General features: G+C 40.8%; 1 protein-coding gene across 1 annotated transcript in view; it reads left to right on the top strand.

Annotated features, from left to right (window-relative positions):
• LOC126467492 (uncharacterized) overlaps positions 1 to 24748 on the top strand; it is a 209037-nt gene that overhangs the window by 54877 nt on the left and 129412 nt on the right. The window contains exons 4-5 of the mRNA XM_050096470.1: positions 2922 to 3155; positions 16764 to 17889. Of these exons, the coding sequence (XP_049952427.1) occupies positions 2922 to 3155; positions 16764 to 17889 (1360 nt within the window). The remainder of the gene's footprint in view (positions 1 to 2921; positions 3156 to 16763; positions 17890 to 24748) is intronic.

The following is a 24748-nucleotide window of genomic DNA, read 5'->3' as shown; positions in this document are numbered from 1 at the left end:
GGAGAATTCAATAGTATAAAGTTTATCTCTTTTAACATTGAAGTTGAGACTTCCCTATGTCCATTTCTATTTAGGATACTTTTTTGAAAAAGATGTTCATTAAAGGCATTTTAGTAAATTCTGCAAATTGGACTAATCGCTGTCTTCTCTTATTTCTCTTGTTGATCCAGCTACCATTTCACCTTGTTTGTGTGTTCCTGTCTTAGTGTTAAAATCACCAATAACTAATGTAAAGTGGCAATCCTTTCCTTTTTGACATATTTCACACATCACAAATATTGGAAAGAAATGGGCACTTATTTTTGTTATTTTGATCATGATTTCCATTGGACTCTGTACATGTGCTATACACATCTAGTAACTCACACCTCTCTCCTGCAAAATCAACTTCTTAAATTTTGCTACTCCCTGGCTCCCTGTCATTAGTTTAGTATTTAGTAGATCTGTAGATAAACTATGTGATCAAAAGTATCCGGACACCTGGCAGAAAATAACTTTTAAGTTTGTGGGGTCGTCCATCGGTAATGCTGGAATTCAATATGATGTTGGCCCACCTTTAGTCTTGATGACAGCTTCCACGCTTGCAGGCATATGTCCAATCAGGTGCTGGAAGGTTTCTTGGGGAATGGCAACCCATTTTTCACGGAATGCTGAGGAGAGGTAGCGATGTTGGTCAGTTAGGCCTGGCACGAGGTCGGCATTCCAAAACATCCCGAAGGTGTTCTATAGGATTCAGGTCAGGACTCTGTGTACACCAGTCCATTACAGGGATGTTATTGTTGTGTAACCACTCAGCCACAGGCTGTGCATTATGAACAGGTGTTCGATCATGTTGAAAGATGCAATCACCATACCCGAATTGCTCTTCAACAATGGGAAGGAAGAAGGTGCTTAAAACATCAATGTAGGCCTGTACTGTGATAGTGCCATGCAAAACAACAAGGGGTGCAATCCCCCTCCATGAAAAACACAACCACACCATAACACCACCACCTCCGAATTTTACTGTTGACACTACACACGCTGGCAGATGACATTCACTGTGCATTCGACATACTCACTCCCTGCCATCGGATCGCCACACTGTGTACTGTGATTCATCACTCCACACAATGTTTTTCCACTGTTCAATCATCCAATGTTTATGCTTCTTACACCAAGCGAGGTGTCGTTTGCCATTTAGCAGTGTGTGTGTGTGTGTGTGTGTGTGTGTGTGTGTGTGTGTGTGTGTGTGTGTGTGTGGCTTATGAGCAACCGCTCGACCATGAAATCCAAGTTTTCTCACCTCCCACCTAACTATCATAATACTTGGAGTGGATCCTGATTCAGTTTGGAATTCCTGCATGAAGGTCTGGATATATGTCTGCCTATTACATATTACGACCATCTTCAACTGCCGGTGGTCTCTGTCAGTCAGGAGACGAGGTCAGCCTGTATGCTTTTGTGCTGTACGTGTCCCTTCGCATTTCCATTTCACTATCGTAAACAGTGGACCTAGGGAAGGTTTAAGAGTGTGGAAGTCTTGTGTACAGACGTTTGACAGAGGTGACACCCTATCACCTTACCATGTTTAAAGTCCGTGAATTCTGCGGAGCACCCCATTCTGCTCTCTCACAGTGTCTAATGATTACTGAGGTAGCTGAGATGGAGTATTTGGTGGTAGGTGGCAGCACAATGCACCTAATATGAAAAATGTATGTTTTTGGGGGTGTCCGGATACATTTGATCACATATTGTATGTCAGTCCTCATCCACACTATTCTCTCAGTGATCTCATGTTCTGTTCTATTGTGTCATTCACTCCAACCCCAGCCTCATATATGATAGTGTGCAACACACTACGAGGGTTTAGAGTCATAATGATGTATCAACAAAATTTGCCATTTTGACTTATCTGCTTCACCACTGTCTTAACGTTAAAACTGGGAATTATTGAATGAATGTAAACACACACTAAGAACTATGAGATATCACATTTATCATCAATATGAATTTGGTGGTGTAGTAATAGCATTTCTAGTGTTGCAAAATTTCTTTTGCCTTCATCTCAAAACAATTTTGTTGGTACGTTGTTCTGATTCTAAACCCCTGACTAAAGGCCACATGTTCACCAGCAGGAGCCTCACGGTTCAGTATTAGTATGCTCTTCCTTTACTTGTCCTCCCTCTCCTAACATTTGGTCCTTATGTGCACTTGACCTGTATCTTTCCCTTGCCTCTTGTTTCCTTATTCACTCCCCTGCTCCACCCAATTCAAAAATTTAGCTTCAGTGAGGCCACAGTACTAGGTAATGTAACAAAGTGTGTTTGTCTGTGTCTGTCTGCTTTGAAGGAGAATACAAGTTCTTCAATAAAGAACTAATAAAAGGCATTTGAATTTCCAGGTGAGTGAGTTCATCAAAATTGCAAAATGTCAGGGCAGTGTTTTCATTACCCGTATACAGCTGTTGCCAGGTGTGAGCCAACAGTTCCCCTTGCCCAAGGGCAGGTGGGAATGGAACTGCATTCAACTTCTGGCACAGAGAGTCAGGCTGCACCTCGCATGCCTTTCGGTTGGCTCGTGGCGGGGAGTACTCGCAGTGTTTTGTAGCCAGTATTGGATCCCGAGTAGAACTTAATTTGTAGCTGCAGCACCTACATAAACCAACTGAGAGACTATCTTGGTACTGTGCCAGAAGAATATGGGAGTGACACTCACAGAAAAGCCACATAATTTTGACGAACTCATTCAACCGGAGATCTTTATTGTAGTTCAGCTTGCTAAGAAAGACAATGACATCATGTCAATAAAGAAATTTAAATTGCTCATATTAGCATTTATTAGTTTTTTGAGAATATGTTAATGCAGTAATTGAAGTTGTAAAGCCTTACACATAATGTAATTGTGATCTCCAAATAATTGGCTTCAATTCTGCCACATAGGTGCTAGAGACACTGCTTGATGAAGCAGCTAGCGCAGCAGGCATCGCCAAGGTAGTGACACAAGAGGGGGGCCACAGTGAAGGCATTGGACCCATGCTTCCAGCAGCACCACCAGAGCCAGAGATCCGGCTATCCCCTGCAGACTGGCGTCGTATTGCATTGTCCTCGCAGAAGACTCCTGCTACGGTAGAAGAAGACGATGTGGTGTTTGTTAATGCCCCTCCACCTGAGATGGTTTGTATTTCCCACATCACTGGCTAAAATGAGTCTTATAAATGAAATACCATGTATGTTGGATGGCCTTTAACAGACAATTTCTTAGCTGATCTTTCTCTTTCTTTCTCTGTCTCTCAACACACACACAGAGGGAGGGAGGGAGAGAGAGAGAGAGAGAGAGAGAGAGGGAGAGAGAGAGAGAGGGAGGGAGGGAGGGAGGGAGGGAGGGAGGGAGGGAGGGAGGGAGGGGGAGAGAGAGAGAGAGAGAGAGAGAGAGAGAGAGAGAGAGAGAGAGAGATTCACTGTGTTTTTTTGCTAAATTTACCTCATTTGAATCTTTGCTGGTGTCATTTGCTGTTGCAAAACTTCAATTTGCGCTCGAGAATTGTTTTAACTAGTGCACCTAGTTCGTGTTACAGTTGCACCATTTGACACTTCATCATTAGAATTTCTTTGGATTCAGTGGCATCCTGCTTGTCATTTTAGTGTTAAGAATTGTTCTTTGAATCATTGTCAAAAACATTACAATACATGGTATATTTATGGCGTAGGGTTGTGGCGATCCCATCGCCCAGTGGGAAACCACTGCAGTCAGCCACCTGAGTATTGGCGGAAAACCATAGCATTAATAGGGTGTAGAGGAAATGTGTATCCTTCAACCGCAAACAACTGGGCCCCTCTACGGTTCACAACCGTAGCTGTAACTCGGAGCTTGCTCCACAAAAGGTTTAACCCCTTTTAACCCCTTTTGACAGTCAACCTTGGAAGGAAATCTTTTAAGGAAAACTCCACCGCTTGGCAACAGCCAGGAAAGACTGCATTCGGATATGGTGGGCAGTCATTTAAAAGATAATTTAGATGAGCCCGAGCATCTAAAATTACCCAAGACTGACAGCAGACCGAAATTTAGACTCAAGACAGGACAGATAAGTAACATAGCGACGCACAATATAAATTCTCTCATTCAACCAGTTCAACCAGGTAATCTCAAAATTTTGACAGACAAAATAGATCGGCAGGGGATTCTGATAACCGGACTTTAAAAAATGGGAAACACCGATCAAGAACCAATGGAATCACAAGAATATAGAATTTACAAGGGAATACCAATGGAAAGAGCAATGAAGCAATGCCTGAAATTTGGAACAGGATTCATGGTCAACCTCAAAGTGATAGATTCCATAATAGAATTCAAAGCACAATCTCCTGGGCTCTCAACATTAACTATAAAAGCAGTAAATAGAACATACACAAGTGCCCCAACTAATGACAAAAACAATAGAAAAGACCACAGAGAAGATGTGGATGGATTTTGGGAGCTTTTGGATCAGACAGCAATAAACACCAACAAAAATCACACCAAAATTATAATTGGGGACTTTAATGCCCAATTAGGAAGGGAAAAGAAGTACAGAGATGTAATAGGCAAATGGCCAGCACAACAAAGAACGAACCAGAATGGCATGAGACTGGTGGAATTCTGTAGAAACCATGACATGATCTCAAAATCATGAGAAGCCCAAATAAACTTAAAACCTGGAAACACCCAGACTGGACAAAAGGAGAATGGCAGTTGGTTCATGTCTGCATGGATAAGAACTACCACAAGAAAATCTACAATGTGAAAGTCCTGAGAGGAACTGACACTAGAGCAGATTATTACTTGATAAAAATAAAAATTAAGATCGCCCCACTGAGAAAGAAAAAATCCCACCCAAAAAGAAAGAGAACCCATGACCCTCATAAATTGATAAATAACAAGGAATATGAAGAACAAACTAGGAATATAAAAATAACAGATGATCTGGATGAAATTATTCCTCAATTGAAACAAATAGCTGGACAAGTAGCCCCAATAAATCCTAGGGAAAAACACCAGTGGTGGAATGACGAATGTGATAAAACTGTGGAAGATAGACACCACGTCTAGTTAAGGTATCGGAGTCAAAAACAGAAGAATGTTACTTGGAACTCACAAAACAAAGAAACATGACTCAAAAAACATTCTCTACAATTGCTGTAAAGATCAACTTGAAAAGGAGCTAGGAGAATATCAAGGAGGATTTAGACCCTGTATAAGCTGTCCAGAACAGATCATCACATAAAATTAATAATGGATGCCTACAAAAGGAGACAGAAGCAACTAGTCACAACTTTTGTAGACTTCAAAAAAGCTTATTATTGCATCCACAGATCTTCTATGCTGAACATATTAAAATTTTTTGGACATCATCCCAAATTAATAAAAACGATAAAATTAACCCTTACGAACACCAAGTCCAAAGTAGAATATTGAGGAGAACTATCTGAGCCATTTACAATTAAAAAAAGAGTAAGACGAGGAGATGGTCTATCACCACTGCTCTTCAACTGTGCTCTTGAATACTTGATGAGAGAATGGTACAAAGAGAATCCTAAAAACATAACAATTGGAACCAAGAAATATGATAGAAACATATATGATATAAACCTAAATTGTTTAGGATTCACAGATGACTTGGCATTACTATCTAATAATGTACAAGAAGCTAGAAATCAAATAAGGAGCCTGCAAAATGTAGTGCAAAAAGTAGGACTCCAGATATCTTTCAAAAAGACCGAGATGATGGTAACAGACCCGCTAGTAGTAGACCACGTAACAGTAGACAACAGAAAAATTAAAATAATGAAGCAATCTAAATATTTTTAGTAGTAGACCACGTAACAGTAGACAACAGAAAAATTAAAATAATGAAGCAGTCTAAATATTTTGGTGAGATTATAACACACAACTTGGATCAAAAACCTGCTTGGTAAGAAAGAACCAATAAAACGATAAAAGCTCAAAAACGAACATGGTCTAAATACAATAAGAAATGTCTATCAGTTCAAACAAAATTAAAACACTACAAGACGGTGGTTCAGCCAGAGGTAACATACACAAGCGAGACTGTTTTCAAAGTCACTCAGAGAAACAGAGTCGACAAAACACTAAAAGTAGAGAGAAGAGTAGCTAGAACATGCATAAATAAAAAATACCAGAAGGAAGGACAATGGCAGATAGTGTCGAGTGAAGAAGTGTACAGGGAACTGGAGCCCATCACAGATACTAAATGTAAAAAGAGGAGTTCTTTTTTTTTTTTTGGTGGCATAATGGGGACACCAGGAATCAGATTAGCAAGAAAAATTATGCAGAAACTGTGGAATCTGAAGCAACAAGTAGGATGGATCAAGGAAATTACATAGAGAAGAACTAGATATAACCTTGGATGATCTGCAAAACAAGACAGAAAATCTCAAGAAACTGAAAGACAGGAAAATAAGATTTAAACCCAAATTAGACAAACGACACACAATGAAAAGAGTATTTAAAGATGAGGAAAGGCAGGAAAGATCAGAACGAATGAAAGGGTACTGGGCAGTTAAGAAAGAATGAAATATGTGCTTACTGAAGAAGAGGATCAAGAAATGATTGACTAAAATGGTCCAATGAGGACATAAAAGCAAATTATAATAGCAACATGGCATATTTTTCTGTTTATAGCTTGTGTCTCTGAGTATTCCATCATTATCATCATTATCATTATCCTTTTCCAGACATTCAGCACATCTATACTTCTCCCTGCATTATGATCTTCAGTCATACTCATGTTGTTTTGCATGTTATGTCGTTTGCCCATCTCCCATTGCATCAAACTCATAATATTTTTGTATCTCTTTGTAAGCCAGCAAACATCTTCCTTCAGCTGGGAACCATTCATTACTCTGTCTTCATGTTCTGCCGACCTCCATTTAATTTTCGTCAATCTCATGAGTATGTCTCCCACTACTGTCTGCTGCCTGATCTGTTGGTTTGTTTTTGTATCTTTCATAGTACATTACCGGCCATTAAGATTGCTACACCAAGAAGAAATGCAGATGATAAACGGGTATTCATTGGACAAATATATTATACTAGAACTGACATGATTACATTTTCATGCAATTTGGGTGCATAGATCCTGAAAAATCAATGCCCAGAACAACCACCTCTGGCCGTAATAACGGCTTTGATATGCCTGGGCATTGAGTCAAAACAGAGCTTGGATGGCATGTACAGGTACAGCTGCCCATGCAGCTTCAACACGATGCCACAGTTCATCAAGAGTAGTGACTGGCGTATTGTGACAAGCCAGTTGCTCGGCCACCTTTGACCAGATGTTTTCAATTGGTGAGAGATCTGGAGAATGTGCAGGCCAGGGCAGCAGTCGAACATTTTCTGTATCCAGAAAGGCCCGTACGGGACCTGCAACATGCGGTCGTGCATTATCCTGCTGAAATGTAGGGTTTCGTAGGGATCAAATGAAGGGTAGAGCCACGGTTCGTAACACATCTGAAATGTAATGTCCACTGTTCAAAGTGCTGTCAGTGCAAACAAGAGGTGACCGAGAAGCGTAACCAATGGCACCCCATTCCACCATGCCGGGTGATACGCCAGTATGACAATGACGAATACACACTTCCAATGTGTGTTCACTGCGATGTTGCCAAACACGGATGCGACCATCATGATGCTGTAAACAGAACATGGATTCATCCGAAAAAATGACGTTTTGCCAATCGTGCACCCACGTTTGTCGTTGAGTACACCATCGCAGGCGCTCCTGTCTGTGATGCAGTATCAAGGGTAACCGCAGCCATGGTCTCCGAGCTGATAGTCCATGCTGCTGCATACGTCGTCGAACTGTTCGCTCGGATGGTTGTTGTCTGGCAAACGTCCCCATCTGTTGACTCAGGGATCGAGACGTGGCTGCACGATCAGTTACATCCATGCGCATAAGATGCCTGTCATCTCGACAGCTAGTGATACGAGGCCGTTGGGGTCCAGTATGGCGTTCCGTATTACCCAACTGAACCCACCGATTCCATATTCTGCTACCAGTCATTAGATCTCGACCAACGTGAGCAGCAATGTCGCGATACGATAAACTACAATCGCGATAGGCTACAATCCTACCTTTATCAAAGTTGGAAACGTGATGGTGTGCATTTCTCCTCCTTACACGAGGCATCACAACAACGTTTCACCAGGCAACGCTGGTCAACTGCTGTTTGTGTATGAGAAATCGGTTGGAAACTTTCCTCATGTCAGCACGTTGTAGGTGTCGCCACTGGTGCCAACCTTGTATGAATGCTCTGAAAAGCTAATCACTTGCATATTACAGCATCTTCTTCCTGTCGGTTAAATTTCATGTCTGTAGCACGTCATCTTCGTGGTGTAGCAATTTTAATGGCCAGTAGTGTAATTTTATGAAAAGGGAAGTTGCTACTCACCATATAGCGAAGATGCTGAGTCGCAAGTAGGCACAACAAAAGACTGTAATAAATAAATCTTCTGGCCAGTAAGGACTACTTCAGAAATTGACGACAGACACACACAGAAACACTCAAGCAAACGCAGTTCACACACACACACACACACACACACACACACACACACACACACACACACACACACTTTCAGCAAACTGAAACCACACTGTGAGGAGCACCAATGCATGATGGGAGTAGCGACTGGGCGGGGGTAAGGAGGAGGCTGGAGTGGGGAGGAGGAGGGATAGTAGGGTAGGGATAGTGGACAGTGAAGTGCTGCAGATTAGACGGTGGGCAGGGGAGAGAGGGGTTAGCAGAAAAGGAGAGAAGTTAGAAGATTGGGTGCGATGGGTATTGAGGGCTGTATCATGCTGAAAAGGGAACAGGGAAGGAGTTGGGTTGATGAGGACAGTGACTAATGAAAGTTGAGGCCAGGAGGGTTACGGGATTGTAGGATGTCTTGCAGGGAAAGTTCCCTCCTGCACATTTCAGAAAAGCTTGTGTTGGTAGGAAGGATCCATATGGCACAGTCTGTGAAGCAGTCATTGAAATGAAGGTTGTCATGTTTGGCAGCATTCTCAGCAACAAGGTGGTCCACTTGTTTCTCGGCCACAGTTTGTCAGTGGCCATTCATGCGGACAGGCAGCTTGTCGGTTGTTGTGCCCACATAGAATGCAGTACAGTGGTTGCATCTTAGCTTGTAGATCGCTTGACTGATTTCACAGGTAGCACAGCCTTTAATGGGATAGATGACGCTTGGGACCGGACTGGAGTAGGTGGTGGTGGGAGGATTTATGGTACAGGTCTTGCATCTAGGTCTGTTACAGGGGTACGAGCTATGAGGTAAGGGGTTGGGATCAGGGGTTGTGTACGGATGGACGAGTATGTTGTGTAGGTTCGATGGACGGTGGAATACCACTGTGGGAGTGGTGGTAGGAAGGACAGTGGGCAGGACATTTCTCATTTCAGGGCATGACGAGAGGTAGTCGAAACCATAACGGGGAATGTAATTCTGTTGTTCCTGTCCTGGCTAGTACTGATTTATGAGGGGAATGCTCCTGTGTGGATGGACAGTGGGACACTGGGAGGTGGTGGGAGACTGGAAAGATAAGGTATGGGAGATTTGTTTTTGTACAAGGTTGGGAGGATAATTACGGTCTGTGAAGGCTTCAGTGAGACACTCTGTATAATTTGAGAGGGACCGCTCATCACTGTAGATGTGATGACCACGAGAACTTTCCCTGCAAGACATCCTACAATCCCGTAACCCTCCTGGCCTCAACTTTCATTAGTCACTGTCCTCACCAACCCAGCCCCTTCCCTGTTCCCTTTTCAGCACTATACAGCCCTCAATACCCATCGCACCCAATCTTCTAACTTCTCTCCTTTTCCACTAACCCCCCTCTCCCCTGCCCACTGTCTAATCTGCAGCACTTCACTGTCCCTACCCTACTATCCCTCCTACTCCCCACCCCAGCCTCCTCCTTACCCCCACCCAGCCGCTACTCCCATCATGTATTGGTGCTGATCGCAGTGTGGTTTCAGTTTGCTGAAAGTGCAGTCGTGTGTGTGTGAATTACTTTTGCATGAGTGTTTCTGTGTGTGTCTGTTGTCAGTTTTTGAAGAAGTCCTTACTGGCCGCAAGCTTTATTTGTGACAATCTTTTTGTTGTGCCTATCTGCGACTCAGCATCTTCGCTGTATGGTGAGTAGCAACTTTCCTTTTCATAAAATTATTATGAAAGATACAAAAACAAACCAACAGATCAGGCAGCAGACAGTAGTGGGAGACATACTCATGAGATTTATGATAATTAAATGGAGGTCGGCAGGACATGAAGACAGATGAATGAATGGTTCCCAGCTGAAGGAAGATGTTTGCTGGCTTCCAGAGAGTTACATTGCATCCTGGATTTTCCATTGTTTGGTTTCATAGTAATTTTCAACATATGTCTTCCTTTTCAGAGGTGTCAAAAGTTTAGATTCATTCAGGAATGTTTTATTTACATTTGTTCCGTCTTCACTTTCTCAGTTTAGGAATATGGACACTACTACTTGCTTTGCTAAGAAGTGTTCTGGTGCTACCTTTTTGTACTCCTTTTTCAAACTTAATTTTCCACTATTATGATGAAGTCTAATAGAAGCTGTAGCACTGACATTCTTCTATACACTAATGTAGGGTGAATCAGTGCCTTGTTCGTCAAGGGCGGTTCTACCATTACATCTATGCCTATACACTGCATGCCACATGACAATGTGTGGTGGAAGGTACTTCTGGTATGATTATCTATTTCCCCATTTCCTGTTCCAGTTATGAATGATACTTGGGAAGAAAAGCCTTCACTAAGCCTCCGTATGAGCTCTTAATTTCTCCAATTTTCTCATTGTGGCTATTTCGTGGGATGTTTGCTGTAGGATTTAATGTATTGACTGTGTTTTTGAAATTTATGATCTTGAAATTTATCAGTTAACTTCTCCATTATGTACAATGCTTCTCATGTAGCCCTGCCACTGTAGGTCAATGAGCATTTCTGTAACATTCTTGCACTTATTAGACACGTCCATGACAAAATATGCAGCTGCTCTTTGCATCTTCTCTCTCTTTTGAATTAATCCTACTTAGCAAGGTTCCCAGACTGATATTAAGTGCTTAAAATCACTTGACAAGACATTTTGTAGATCACTGTTTTTGTGGATGAATTGCACTTCTTAAGATTCTTCCCATACATCTCAGCCAAGTATCTGCTTTTTCTACAGCTATTTTTATGTGGTTATTTCCTTTATATTACTTTGTGTGATGATTTATCTTGAATAGTGTAATCAAACCATAATGGGTCTTTCGGGTTTTTGTGCAATACGTTAATTTATTGGCATTGAGGGTCGCCGCTCCATCTTCAGACCACTTTCCTTTTTTCATACTCGTAACACTTTGGTGACAAAACCCGAGCGTAGCTCCGGCCACAACGTTGTGTTCAAAGAACTGTGTCCGAGTGCAGCTCAGGCCACGCTTTCCTTGATGCGCATGCCACCTATCGCACAAAAACTGTTCATCATTCATAAGAGAACAATGGACGTATATCTTTCTACCTGTCCCTGACAAAGATGCCTTCTGTTGTCAATTTGTAGAATTATTCCAAAAGAAACATTAGCAAACATAACAGCTGCCTTTGCAAATCTCTGAGCCAATATGTAATCGCATTGACATAATTTTGTGCCTGTACTTGTTAGGTTTCTCAGTTTTCCGTAATTCTGCTATGAATCTGTCAAGTTTGTTGAGCAAGCAAGAAATTTTGGAAGCTCGAGAGAAAGAAGTTGTTCAGTAACTCACATTGCAACTTTTTTTAAACACATAATTATATTGCTTGCCCTCATTATTTTAAAATTTGTTAGTTATAAAAGCACTAAGTAAATATGGAAAATACATTTTGAAGCTCGGTTTTTTAAATTATATATTACTCTTGAAGATATATCAATCACATATGTGCCAGTAACACTTTAAATAATGGCATAAATGGCTGAGTTTCTAGGCCCGACATCCTTTGAAGTGGCCAGTCTTCAAAGTGTTAATGGCATTAAACAAGCACATCATCTGGCATTACTTCCAAAATATCATTAGTGTGGATTTTGTTGAAACATGGATCTCAATCCTTTTTAAAATCTTTTAATTCCAGGCAAAATGGTAATTCATACCCATTGTTTCCTCTATAATTTCCTAATAACATTTCAAAATAAAACTCAGTCACCTCTTGCCCAATTATTTGTATTTCACTTTTCTGGTTTCAACAGATTAATCTTTCATCTTCAGAAGCCTATAAAATTTGGGGTATTATAAATCATTAGTACTTGGCCATACATACACTTCTTATACTTCGTAAACTGTCTGGCCAAGTTCTAATGATTTATAATATCCCATGTTTTTTAGGCTTCTGAAAATGACAGATTAATCTGTTGAAACCATAAGAGCGAAGTAAAAATAATTGTGCAGTTGACAACTGAATTTTATTCTGAAATATTTACTGTAGTTGCTAAGAAAATACCAGCTACAAATAAAATGATATTTAATTAAAACTTGCAAATGATTCATTTTGCTGTATTTATTTGTAGATCCAGCTTGGTCATTTGCTTGATTGAAATCCAGTGATTGTTGTATATGGTTGGTGATAGTTGCAAATGTTTGTACATCATTATGAGAATTCTTTGATAGTTGTATAGTTTTTCAATGTCTTGTTTGTCTTCTTTCTTAAGAAGTACAAATGTTGCAGCATAGTTCCAGTTTTAGGGAACAAGCTACTTTGAAAGTTACATTTTTATTTTCCCCAAGTGGTAACCAGTTTTAATGAAACACGTTATCGTCAGATACCTTTCCTTTCTTCATGCTACAAATGGCTCAAGAGACCTCACCTGGCATTACTTTCAGAATTTCATTATTTATATTAGTAACTATCTGTGTTTCTGATTTATCTCTTGACTTCGACAAACATGTAAAGAAATCTGGGAATGCTTGTACTATTTTCTCTGTGTTGTTTGTTGCTGTGCTGTCTGCCTTCTTAACTGGTAAAATGTTATATCCACCTAACATAAGTTTCCTTCATACTCTTATTGTTTTCAACCATTATTCTCTAGCATCTTTTTCGAAGATGTTTCTGAATAATTTTGTTCAATTCACCATGCTCTGTTAATATTAATTGTAACTCTCACTTTCTCAGTAATAGCCACCATGTCCCATTTGAAGTTATTTTTCATTTTCTTGTGCGTCCTTCTTACCTGAAACATATTTTGCTCTTGGGCTAGTTACCATTTGCTAAATAACTGCCCCCCCCCCCCCCCCCACCCCGTTGTTTATGCTTGTATCATCTTCATTTTCAAAGGCGCTGAAAGCGTTGCTTAATTTAATCTAGTACAACTCCCTATTCTTTGAGACACCTACATTCTCAGATCCTACACTTGTGGAATCTATTTCTGTGTAGCCTTGTATCTGTTTCTGTTCTACATCTAATGAGTCTATGACATCTGTCAGTTCAAAAGTGAATACTGGACATCACTTGAAATGTTCTCCATATTGATAGTTTGATACAATCTGGTCAGGTTCATTTGTAATTTCAGGCTCATTTGTTGTTCCATTTGGACATAGCAAACCCCATTTTTAAATTGTTTTCTTTTTCTACACTACCTTAAGAATAGGCACTTTTCTTGTTTGCAAATTCAGATCATATTTGATTACAAAAATATAAGAAACACATGCCTTATTGCTTTGTTAATTGTAATGTTTATGCAGTTCGGAATGGAAATATCATACCTCCTTGTAGTTTGTTTAAATTGTGCTTTCTTGTCTTTGATTTTTTAAAAATACATATATCTCCATTTTCTTCTCACTTCCCCTCCTCTTCCCTGCCCAAAAAGAAGTGTCATTGCTTTTCTTGTCCTCACAAAGCGATTATGGTGTGTTTTTTTCTGAGAGACATAACAGTTTATACTGCCACTTTGATAGATATTACTTTTGAGGAAGGAAATTTTTTTGGTCCTGTTTATTTTGTACATCAGTAGATCTTGCAGGATGCTTTGTGCACCAGTCTAGCACATATTCAGCAAAAATGGACTGATTTGGTACATAATCTCACTGGCACACTAGCAAATAGACCTAATTACACTGTGAAGAATCAATAATTAAAAGTTAAAGTAACTATAAAGCATCTGATGATGGCAGCATGTTGCCAAAATGCATCATGCCAATAAATATTGGTAAATAAAAGTGACTATGGCAGAAAAATTATTTTATAAATTTAGTAACACATTTTTCCAGCATATTAAATGTGATGCTTCAGAGTAGCCACAATAGAAGTAATTAATTGGAAACAAAGTACAGCACCACTTGCAATATTATTTTCTAACACCACAATCAATTTCCACTGCCAAAACCATTTTCAAGTGCTTATCTTACCTCAGCTGAGGACAGAAAACTTTTACTATATCCTAATTTTGAGGTCTAAGAGTCTTGTCACAATGTTGTTATAAGCTAGGTTTTCTTTGGTTGGAAGGATTGGTTATTGTGTCCCCACCGAAAAAATTTCAGCCCTCATTGACCAACACCTCCGTCCAATTGCCCAAAATCTAGCCTCTCATATCAAAGATACCTACCAGTTCCTTCACTGACTCTCCTCAACCCCATCCCTTTACCCCTTGTATTGCTAGTTGTCACTTTTGACACCACTTCCTCGTGCACCAGCATCCCTCGTAACCATGGTCTTGTTGCTACTGAACACTACCTTTCCCAATGTTGTTCACACTCCAGACCCCATATACCTTTTACTAACTTAATTCTAACTCACAACTGCTTCTCATTAGAAGGGAAGATATACAAACAAACCTGTGACCCAGTGATTGGCACATGCGTAGCACCCTTTTATGCCAACTTGTTTATGGATCATCAAGAGGGAACCTTCCTAGCCTCCCAAAACTCCAAACCCCTGCTCTGGTTCTTGTTCATTAATGATATCTTCATGATCTGGACTTTGGGCCAAGACATTCTATCCTCATTCCTTCATAACCTCAACACCTTCTCTACTATCTGCTTCACTTTGTCCTCAACCCAGTGTGCCACTTTCCTGGAAATTGACCTCCTCCTCTCTCATGACTCTATCCACAGCTCTGTCCATGTTAATTTCACCAACCACCAACAGTACGTGCATTTTGACAGCTGGCATCCTGTCCTCTTCAAAAAATCCCTCCCATACATCCTGACAACCAGAGGCTGGCTGATCTGCAGTGACAGGAATTCCCCGTAGGCTGAAGATCTCAGCAAGGTCTTAAAAGACAGGCACTATCCCCTAGACCCGGTCTGGAAACAGGTCTCCCATGTCATTTCCCCAATACCCCAATCCTCCCATCACTTCCAAAAACTAACTACAAGAGAGTGCCCCTTTCATCACCCAGTATCACCAAGGACTGGAACAATTGAACCACATCCTTTGCCAGGTCTTTGATTACCTTTCATCATGCCCTGAAATGAGGCATATCCTACCCAAGATCCTTCCCATCCCTCCTAATTTGGCATTCGGTCATGCACCCAACCTCCACAACATTCTAGTCTTGTCTGTATGCTGTTCCCAATCCCAGGCCCTTGCCACAGGGATCATATCCCAGTGGGAGACCAAAGTGCAAGACCTGCCCAATCCACTCACCGAGCTCTTCCTGTTCCAGTTGTCACAGGTCTGCCCAACCTCATCAGAGGCCAGGCCACCAGTGAAAGCAGGCATGTCATGTACCAGCTCTACTGCAGTCATTGCACAGCTTTCTATATTGGCATGGCTGCCATCCAACTGTCCACCACGATGAGTGGCCACTGCCAAACTGTGACCAGGTGCATGGTAGACCATCCTGTGGCAAAAAATGCACCCGGGCCATCTAGATCGTCCCTTCACCACAACTTTTCTGAATTGTATAGATTGGAGGTATCCTTACAACACATTCTCCACTTCTGAAATTGTTCCAGCCTCAACCTTAAGAAACCTACTATCCCACACCCTCCACTCAACAGTTTCTGCCCCCTCTGTCCTATCATTTCCTCCATATCCACGTTCCCTCAATGTCATTGTTTTCTGCCTTCTGCCAATGTATCCGCCCATCTTTCCTAATTTTTCTCATTTTCCAGCCCCCCCCACCTCCCTTCTCAAGCTGTGCCTGTCAGTCTTGTCTGGCCTCCATGTAATCCCTGCACACTTAGCCAAACAGTGCTCTGCTCTCCCCTCCCACCTGTCTCCTGCTATCCCTCCTACATCCCTGCCCAAATCCAGATTGCTGTTTCACATTCCGGTTCAGGCTGTTGGAGATGGCAGTCGTGTGCATGAATGTGCTTGTTTGTGTGAATGCCTGTGTGTTTTCTTTTCTAAAGAATCATTTGGCCAAAAGCTAAATATGTAACAGTCTTTACATTGTGCTTGTGTGCAACACAGTGTGTCAAATTTACAGTGAGTAGCAATCTGTCCTTTCCCTAATATTGTCAAGTCAAACGTTATAATTATTTTTGGTGATAAGTTAGGTACCTCACTCTTTGTGTATGTTTGTGCAAAACAGTTACCAGTAATAAAACTGTTCTTGTTTCGCATTGTAGGTTGACACTTCTCTTGAATTATACATACAGTCAATGCAGTTGTTTGTCATTGTAAATATTATTACATGTTAGAAAAATCAAAACATTGACTTTTTTGTTGTGTTTATATTAGTGCTTCCCCAAGGAAAAGAGCTACTGCCAATTGATGTTGTATTTTGAGTGCCATAAGTTTCTTTGGCCTTTTTACAGGTTGCAATAGAAGATTCTTCTGATGATGAATCACACACTGGAAAAACTGTTGGTTCTTCAGACAGTAAGGAGGAAAAGAAAGAAAATGTGAGTGCAATATGTAAACCTGAGCCAGGCATAGACCCTACAACAGGTGAAGATTGTGAATCCCACACAAATTTGAAGGACAATACTAGTAATGAATTGCAACCAGAAGATCAAACAAATGTTTTGAATGTGAATGTGGATGCTGTGGCTGTAGATGTATGTCAGAAACAAGCAAATAATTCTGTCACACTGGATAATAAAGTTGGGTCGAAGTCTGTGGATCATGTAGAGCCAATAAAGGACATTTTGCATGATAAAGAACCTTCTGGATATTGTGAAACAGGGACAGACAAAGAGATGAGTAAAAATGTCTGTGAGCCCAAAAAAGCAATGTCACAGTCAGTGTTTGTAAATACAGAGAATTCAGAGGCAACTGACAATACAATTACTAATTTGGAAGATTCTGCCATTCGAAAAGCTCAAAATACTACACCGATGGAACGTACAAGACATTCTTCAGAATCTTGCTCAACAATGCCTGCACATCCTCGTACACGTTCAGCTTCCCTTCAGTCTCCACCACCACTTCCTACAACAACAGAGCCTCGTGTCCAAAGTGACTCTGTTGATACTTTAAAACGAAATGTCATGCGAAAACTCTTAAGTATGGGTGCTGCCAGTGTGCGAGATATAGTCGACAATCCGACACAATCACGCCGTGTACAGCATGCTTTATGCCATCTCGTAAATGAGCATCGTACGGCATGGACACGGCACATGCGGCGGTTGGCAGAGGCACGGTTCAGGCGTGACTGCAGTAGTACAGTGCAGTCCATGGAACCCACTGCACCACCAGATTTGGAAGCAGATGCTGATGCTGCTGTGGATCTTGCAAGTTTGCCTTCTGAGCTGATTGAAAGACTTGGTGATCTGCTGCAGCTTGATGGACTCGGAGCAAGTACAGAAGGCATGGATCGTGAGATTAGTGATGATGGCCTTGAAGAGCTGCAGGAACTTCAAGAGGCTCTGTGCCGGCAGGCTAATCTGGAATGCGTACCTGAAAAAGATTTGTCAGATCTTCTTCCTGAAATGAAACAAGGTATGCTTTTTTGTTGTCTCAATTTTCATTCTAAAATTGCTTCATCTTTTTCATAAGTTGTATAGTTAGGTACATTTTACACATTTGTGTGTCAGAATTAGTTATAACATTTTCATGGAGAAACTGAACAGTTATTGCATGTTGTTTTATGGTGTTCTTAACTCAGAGTATGCCCCAGTTACTACACTACAGACTAACAAACAAATGGAGAATTGGATTGTGCACTCTGATATTATACAAAAAAACACAAAAGGCAATTCAATTCACGTGCTTGCAGGGTTTAAGGCTGGTAGATGGGTTGTCCAGAGTAGGTACTGAAGTTAATTTACTTGTTTGGCTTAGTATACCTGAGTAGGACTTACAAGTATGAAATTAGAGAATCCTTTTTCTTTTTAAAGACAGTATCCATATTGGGAACATTATCTACTCAGTGGAACACATAAATTGTTTACATAAGCATTGGCCGCAAATTCTTCTTGAACAGTAACAGCAAGATCTGTAGAATATGGAGAAATTTCATGCAGTACACACCATTGCGTAGCCATGTTTAGCTGTAGGAAGCAGGCATAATGGTTTGCGAGTTTCCACAACGTATGAACCTGAACATTTGTTCACAGGGCTTTTACATTCCTCTCTTCCAATTATTTGTGGTGTATGTTATACAGTTTTTTGCATCCATTATGCTAATTGCTACCCGTAACAGGTGTTCACTGTGTGCACATCGTGTGAGACTGCAGTTGCAGAAACACTGTGTTCTAGCTGGTGATTGAGTTCTGACATCATTTCTGCCTCAGTAGTCATTTAATTCTTTGTGACAAAATCTTGAATTTTCACATCTTCTGGTATTTTGTCTTGATTTTACCCAACACTACACACAATTTGTGTATCTTCTTCTTCTTCTTCTTCTTCTTCTTCTTCTTTCTTGGCTCCACAGCTCATGATGAGCTCTTCTACAATTTCCTTCAATTTCTCTCGTCCTTTACCAATACTCTCCAGTTTTTATAGCCCATCTTCCTAAGATCTTCGATTACTCCATCTTCCCATCTGGCTCTTGGTCGACCACATTCTCTCTGCCCTCCTGGCTTTTCTTGTAATATTCTTTTTGGTACTTCTGCATTATTCATGTGAGTCACACGTCTAGCCCACCTCAGTCTGGATGATTTCACTATCCTTCTGATGGATTGGTCTTTGTATATGATATACAACTCATGGTTGTATCTCCTCCTCCATCTTCCTCTTTCACAGATTGGGCCGATAATTTGTCTAAGTACCTTTCTTTCAAATGCATCCAGTGTTTTAATATCTTTAGTTGTTAATTTTCAGGCTTCAGGGGCATATGTAAGCACTGGTCCTATAAGTGATTTATACATAGTTAATTTTGTGGTATGAGTCAGGAGCCTCAAGGACAGAAGTCTTGTTAGGGCAAAATGGGCTCTATTGGCTAGTATTAATCTGTGCTTACTTTCATAGGAGGTATTATTTAGATGCGTAACTATCGAGCCCAGGTACTTATAATGTTCAACTCCCTCAAGCATATAATTGCCCATTGTTATTGCGTTTGGCATATTTTCTCTATGTGCTTTTCCAGCTGCCATATATTTTGTTTTTTGTTCATTAATAATTAACCCAACGTTCTTACTAGCCTGTTCAAGAGCTGTAAATGTCTCTTCCATTGCTTTTTGGGTCCTTGCTATTATATATGTATCATCTGCATAGGCCAATATCTGCACTGATTTATAGAAGATCGTTCCCCTATTCAGAATGTTTGTGTTTCTCATCACCTTCTCCAGGGCGGCATTAAAGAGAAGACATGCCAATGCATTCCCTTGTCGCACTCCGTTTTTAATATTCAATGTATTGGGCATCATTCCTCCTATTCTTACACTACCTTGTGTTTCGATCATTGTCATTCCCACCAACCTTACCAACTTTCTCGAGATTCCCAGTTCATCTAGAGCTTGATATAACTGCTCTCTATTTATGCTATCATAAGCTGCTTTGAAATCTATAAAAAGGTGATGCGTGCCAACCCTGTGTTATTGTTGACTTCCCGGGAAGGAATCCACATTGATACGGCCCCGTCTCCCTCTGTATGATAGGGAGTATTCTGTCGAATAGTATATTAGAGAATATTTTATATCCCAAATTAAGTAGTGTGATCCCTCTGCAATTGCCACACTCCATCTTATCTCCTTTCTTATATATGGGACATATGATACCCTCGTTCCATTGTTGGGGCATTTTCTCCTCTTCCCGTATTCTGGAGACCATTTTCAGAAGGCTTTGTTCCAGCTCTCTGCCTCCTTGCTTAAACAGTTCTGCTGGAATACCATCTGTCCCTGCCACCTTGTTGTTTTTCAATTTATTCATGGCAGTTTTCACTTCTTCTATATTTGGTGGGGTAGTGTTGTTGTCTGGGTCCTCTTCCCCTTTCGTGTCTGTTGGATTCTCTGGTATAGATATTCTAGGGTTGAGAAGACTATCAAAATACCTGCACCATCTTTCGCATATTCCCTTCTCTTCACTTAGTATACTCCCTGTCTCATCTTTTATTAAGCTTGTTTTACTACCAAAAGGCTTCTGTACTGCATTCATCTCTCTATAGACTTTTCTTATTTCATTTTTGCTTCTCATGAGCTCCATTTTTTTGACACTTGCTTTCATCCATTCTCTCTTTTTTTCTTTGGTGAGTCCTCTTTTCAATCCTCCGTTTTTCTTTGTATTCTTCTACTATTCTCCTCGTACAGTGTGATCACAGTGTCCTTCTATATGCTTTGTTCTTTTCTTCAGTTACTATTTCGCGTTCAGTATCATATCATGATGGTCTTACTTGTCTTGTCCCAATTCCAAGTATCTCTCTTGCCGATGTCTCGACCGTCTTTTTTATCGCTTCCCACTGATCTTCAGTATTATTATATTCTCCATCATTTTCCAGAATCTGAGTTATCTTCTCCTGACACTGTTCTCTAACTTCCACTGATTCTAAAGTTGTTACATTATATTTCTGTGCCCTGGGTCGGTCTCCTTTCACTGCATTAGATATCCTTGCCCCCACCCGTGCCCATACTAGAAAATGATCTGTATCTATGTTTGGGCCTCTGAGACTCCTCACGTCCAATAGGTCCGATTTGTGTTTCAAATCTATCAACACATGGTCGATCTGGTTTACTGTGTTTCCATCCGGTGAGTTCCATGTTCCTGTATGTATTTCTTTATGTGGGAACAGTGTTGATCCTATTACCATACTTCTAGATGCTGCGAACAGTATAAGTCTTGTTCCGTTCTCATTACTTGTTGCGTGTTTGCTGTAGAGGCCAATTATCAGTCTATAAATCTGTTCTTTCCCCACCTGAGTATTGCACCTGAGCGTTTAGGTCTCTGGCTATTATTTTAATATCATGCACTGGGCACTCATCATATACTCTTTCCAAAGATTCATAGAATACTTCTTTCTCTTCTTCTTCGGATTCTTCTGTTGGTGCATCGGCATTAATTATGGAGTAGTTTGAGAATATCCCCTTTATCCTGAGTGTTGATTATCTTGGACTAATGGGTGTAAACCCTATTACGAAATGCTTTAATTGATGGTATACAACAAATCCTGTCCCCAACTCATGATTTCTTTCGCTGCCACTATAGAATATATTCGCCTCTTTCTTTTCTAAAACTCCACTCCCTGTCCATCTAATTTCGTGTAGTGCTATTATACTTTGCTTCAGATTCATTATTTGATCCAGCATTACGCTCAGTGCTCCTGGTCGATATAGGGATCTCACATTCCAAGTACCAATATATAGATCGGATCTACGCCTTCTATTTCTCTTCTTCCATATTTTCCCTCCTTCATTTACTTGTATTCCATCCTCTTTGTCCTTCATCTGTCCACCTTTACTTTGTAGAAGTTTTGCAACAATTGTTTTTTACAGAGCGGGCTGTCAACCCTGCGTCCAACCCCTACTGGGGGACGGGTGATTTTTAATCAGTGTTTTCTTCCCTTAGCCTTTGGAGACCTAACTCCCAATTGCAAGGCAGCAGTTGTTTTTTTTTTACTAGTTTTGGTCCACCCTAGGTATTTTATTTCCCCAATGTCCACCATATTTAGTGAACATTACCCAATCCACCAATGGAAAAAGTTAAAGGCAATTGTAAAATGCGTTTTTGACAGGTACGTGCCGAGTAAATCTGTGAGGGACGGGAAAAACCCACCGTAGTTCAACAACAAAGTTAGGAAACTACTGCGAAAGCAAAGAGAGCTTCACTGCGGATTTAAACGCAGCCAAAACCTCTTAGACAAACAGAAGCTAAACAATGTCAAAGTTATCGTAAGGATGGCTATGCATGAAGCATTCAGTGAATTCGAAAGTAAAATTCTATGTACCGACTTGACAGAAAATCCTAGGAAGTTCTGGTTTTCCGTTAAATCAGTAAGTGGATCGAAACAGCATATCCAGACACTCTGGGATGATAATGGCATTGAAACTGAGGATGACACGCGTAAAGCTGAAATACTAAACACCTTCTTCCAAAGCTGTTTCACAGAGGAAGACCGCACTGCAGTTTCTTCTCTAAATCCTCGCACGAACGAAAAAATGGCTGACATCGAAATAAGTGTCCAAGGAATAGAAAAGCAACTGAAATCACTCAACAGAGGAAAGTCCATTGGACCTGACGGGATACCAATTCGATTCTACACAGTGTATGCAAAAGAACTTGCCTACCTTCTAACAGCCGTGTACCACAAGTCTCTAGAGGAACGGAAGGTTCCAAATGATTGGAAAAGAGCACAGGTAGTTCCAGTTTTCAAGAAGGGTCATCGAGCAGATGCACAGAACTATAGGCCTATATCTCTGACAACGATCTGTTGTAGAATTTTAGAACATGTTTTTTGCTCGCGTATCATGTCATTTCTGGAAACCCAGAATTTACTCTGTAGGAATCAACATGGATTCGGGAAACAGCGATCGTGTGAGACCCAACTCGCTTTATTTGTTCATGAGGCCCAGAAAATATTAGATACAGGCTCCCAGGTAAATGCCATTTTCCTTGACTTCCGGAAGGCGTTTGATACAGTTCCTCATTGTCACCTGATAAACAAAGTAATAGCCTACGGAATATCAGACCAGCTGTGTGGCTGGATTGAAGAGTTTTTAGTAAACAGAACACAGCATGTTGTTCTCAATGGAGAGACGTCTACAGACGTTAAAGTAACCTCTGACGTGCCACAGGGGAGTGTTATGGGACCATTACTTTTCACAATATATATAAATGACCTAGTAGATAGTGTCGGAAGTTCTATGCGGCTTTTCGTGGATGATGCTGTAGTATACAGAGAAGTTGCAGCATTAGAAAATTGCAGCAAAATGTAGGAAGATCTGCAGCGGATAGGCACTTGGTACAGGGAGTGGCAACTGACACTTAACATAGACAAATGTAATGTATTGGGAATACATAGAAAGAATGATCCTTTATTGTATGATTATATGATAGCAGAACAAACACTGGTTGCAGTTACTTCTGTAAAATATCTGGGAGTATGCGTACGGAACGGTTTGAAGTGGAATGATCATATAAAATTAATTGTTGGTAAGGCGGGTGCCAGGTTGAGATTCATTGGGAGAGTCCTTGGAAAATGTAGTCTATCAACAAAGGAGGTGGCTTACAAAACACTCGTTCGACCTATACTTGAGTATTGCTCATCAGTGTGGGATCCGTACCAGGTCGGGTTGACAGAGGAGATAGAGAAGATCCAAAGAAGAATGGCACGTTTCGTCACAGAGTTATTTGGTAAGCGTGATAGCATTACGGAGATGTTTAGCAAACTCAAGTGGCAGACTCTGCAAGAGAGGCGCTCTGTATCGCAGTGTAGCTTGCTGTCCAGGTTTCGAGAGGGTGTGTTTCCGGATGAGATATCGAATATATTGCTTCCCCCTACTTATACCTCCCGAGGAGATCACGAGTGTAAAATTAGAGAGATTCGAGCATGCACAGAGGCTTTCCGGCAGTCGTTCTTCCCACGAACCATACGCGACTGGAGCAGGAAAGGGAGGTTATGACAGTGGCACGTAAAGTGCCCTCCGCCACACACTGTTGTGTGGCTTGCGGAGTATAACTGCAGATGTAGATGTAGATCCACCACCTGGGGAGGCGCCCGATGGGAGACTAAAGTGCGCGTCATTTATGACGGCGGCCGAGTTAGGTTTGTTCTGCGCATCTGACGTCACAAAACACAATCAGCCAATGAACAGAGAATGACGTTGCCAGAGCTCGACTGCAGTGCAGAGCACGGACGAGTGTCTTCAGTTTTAGAAACATTCAGTCATAAATAAAGTAATTGAACAAAAGCAATGTCTTGATAGCAGACTTTCTTTTATAGAAAGTTTGGAAAAAGAATTCTTTATACCAATTCATTCATATTCTATTAATTAATTAAACCAAACGAGCAATAAGCCTCCTAATTCAGGCAATAGCAAGGAAAGGTGTTTGTATCATTCCCACTAACCACTTTTTCGCAATAAAGAACAGCGGTAATTGTTTATTTCCTATTGTACTTTGACGAAACTTGAGTAATTCATTATCATACCAACAGTGTTTGTCAGTATTTTGTGTCATATTTTAAAGTCTTCCAGGAGATGTTTTGAATGACGAGCTGCATTAGCGTAATGGTTAAAGTGTATGGCTGCTAAGCGAAAGGTTCTGAGTTCAAACCTGATTGGTGCTTAATATTTTCTGTATTTTAAAAGCAAAATTCAAGTGTCTTTACTTCATGAATTTTATTCGTTTGAATGTAATTTTTTGAAATTTCTAGTGGCAACTAAAATCGACCACACGGAGAGTATACCCTATGGACTTTTACCTCTGC

This window comes from Schistocerca serialis, chromosome 1, assembly GCF_023864345.2.
Source record: "Schistocerca serialis cubense isolate TAMUIC-IGC-003099 chromosome 1, iqSchSeri2.2, whole genome shotgun sequence".
In the NCBI taxonomy this organism is placed as follows: Eukaryota; Metazoa; Arthropoda; class Insecta; order Orthoptera; family Acrididae; genus Schistocerca; species Schistocerca serialis.
Note: the sequence above shows the minus strand (reverse complement) of the source record. Positions and strands in the feature narration are given on the sequence as shown.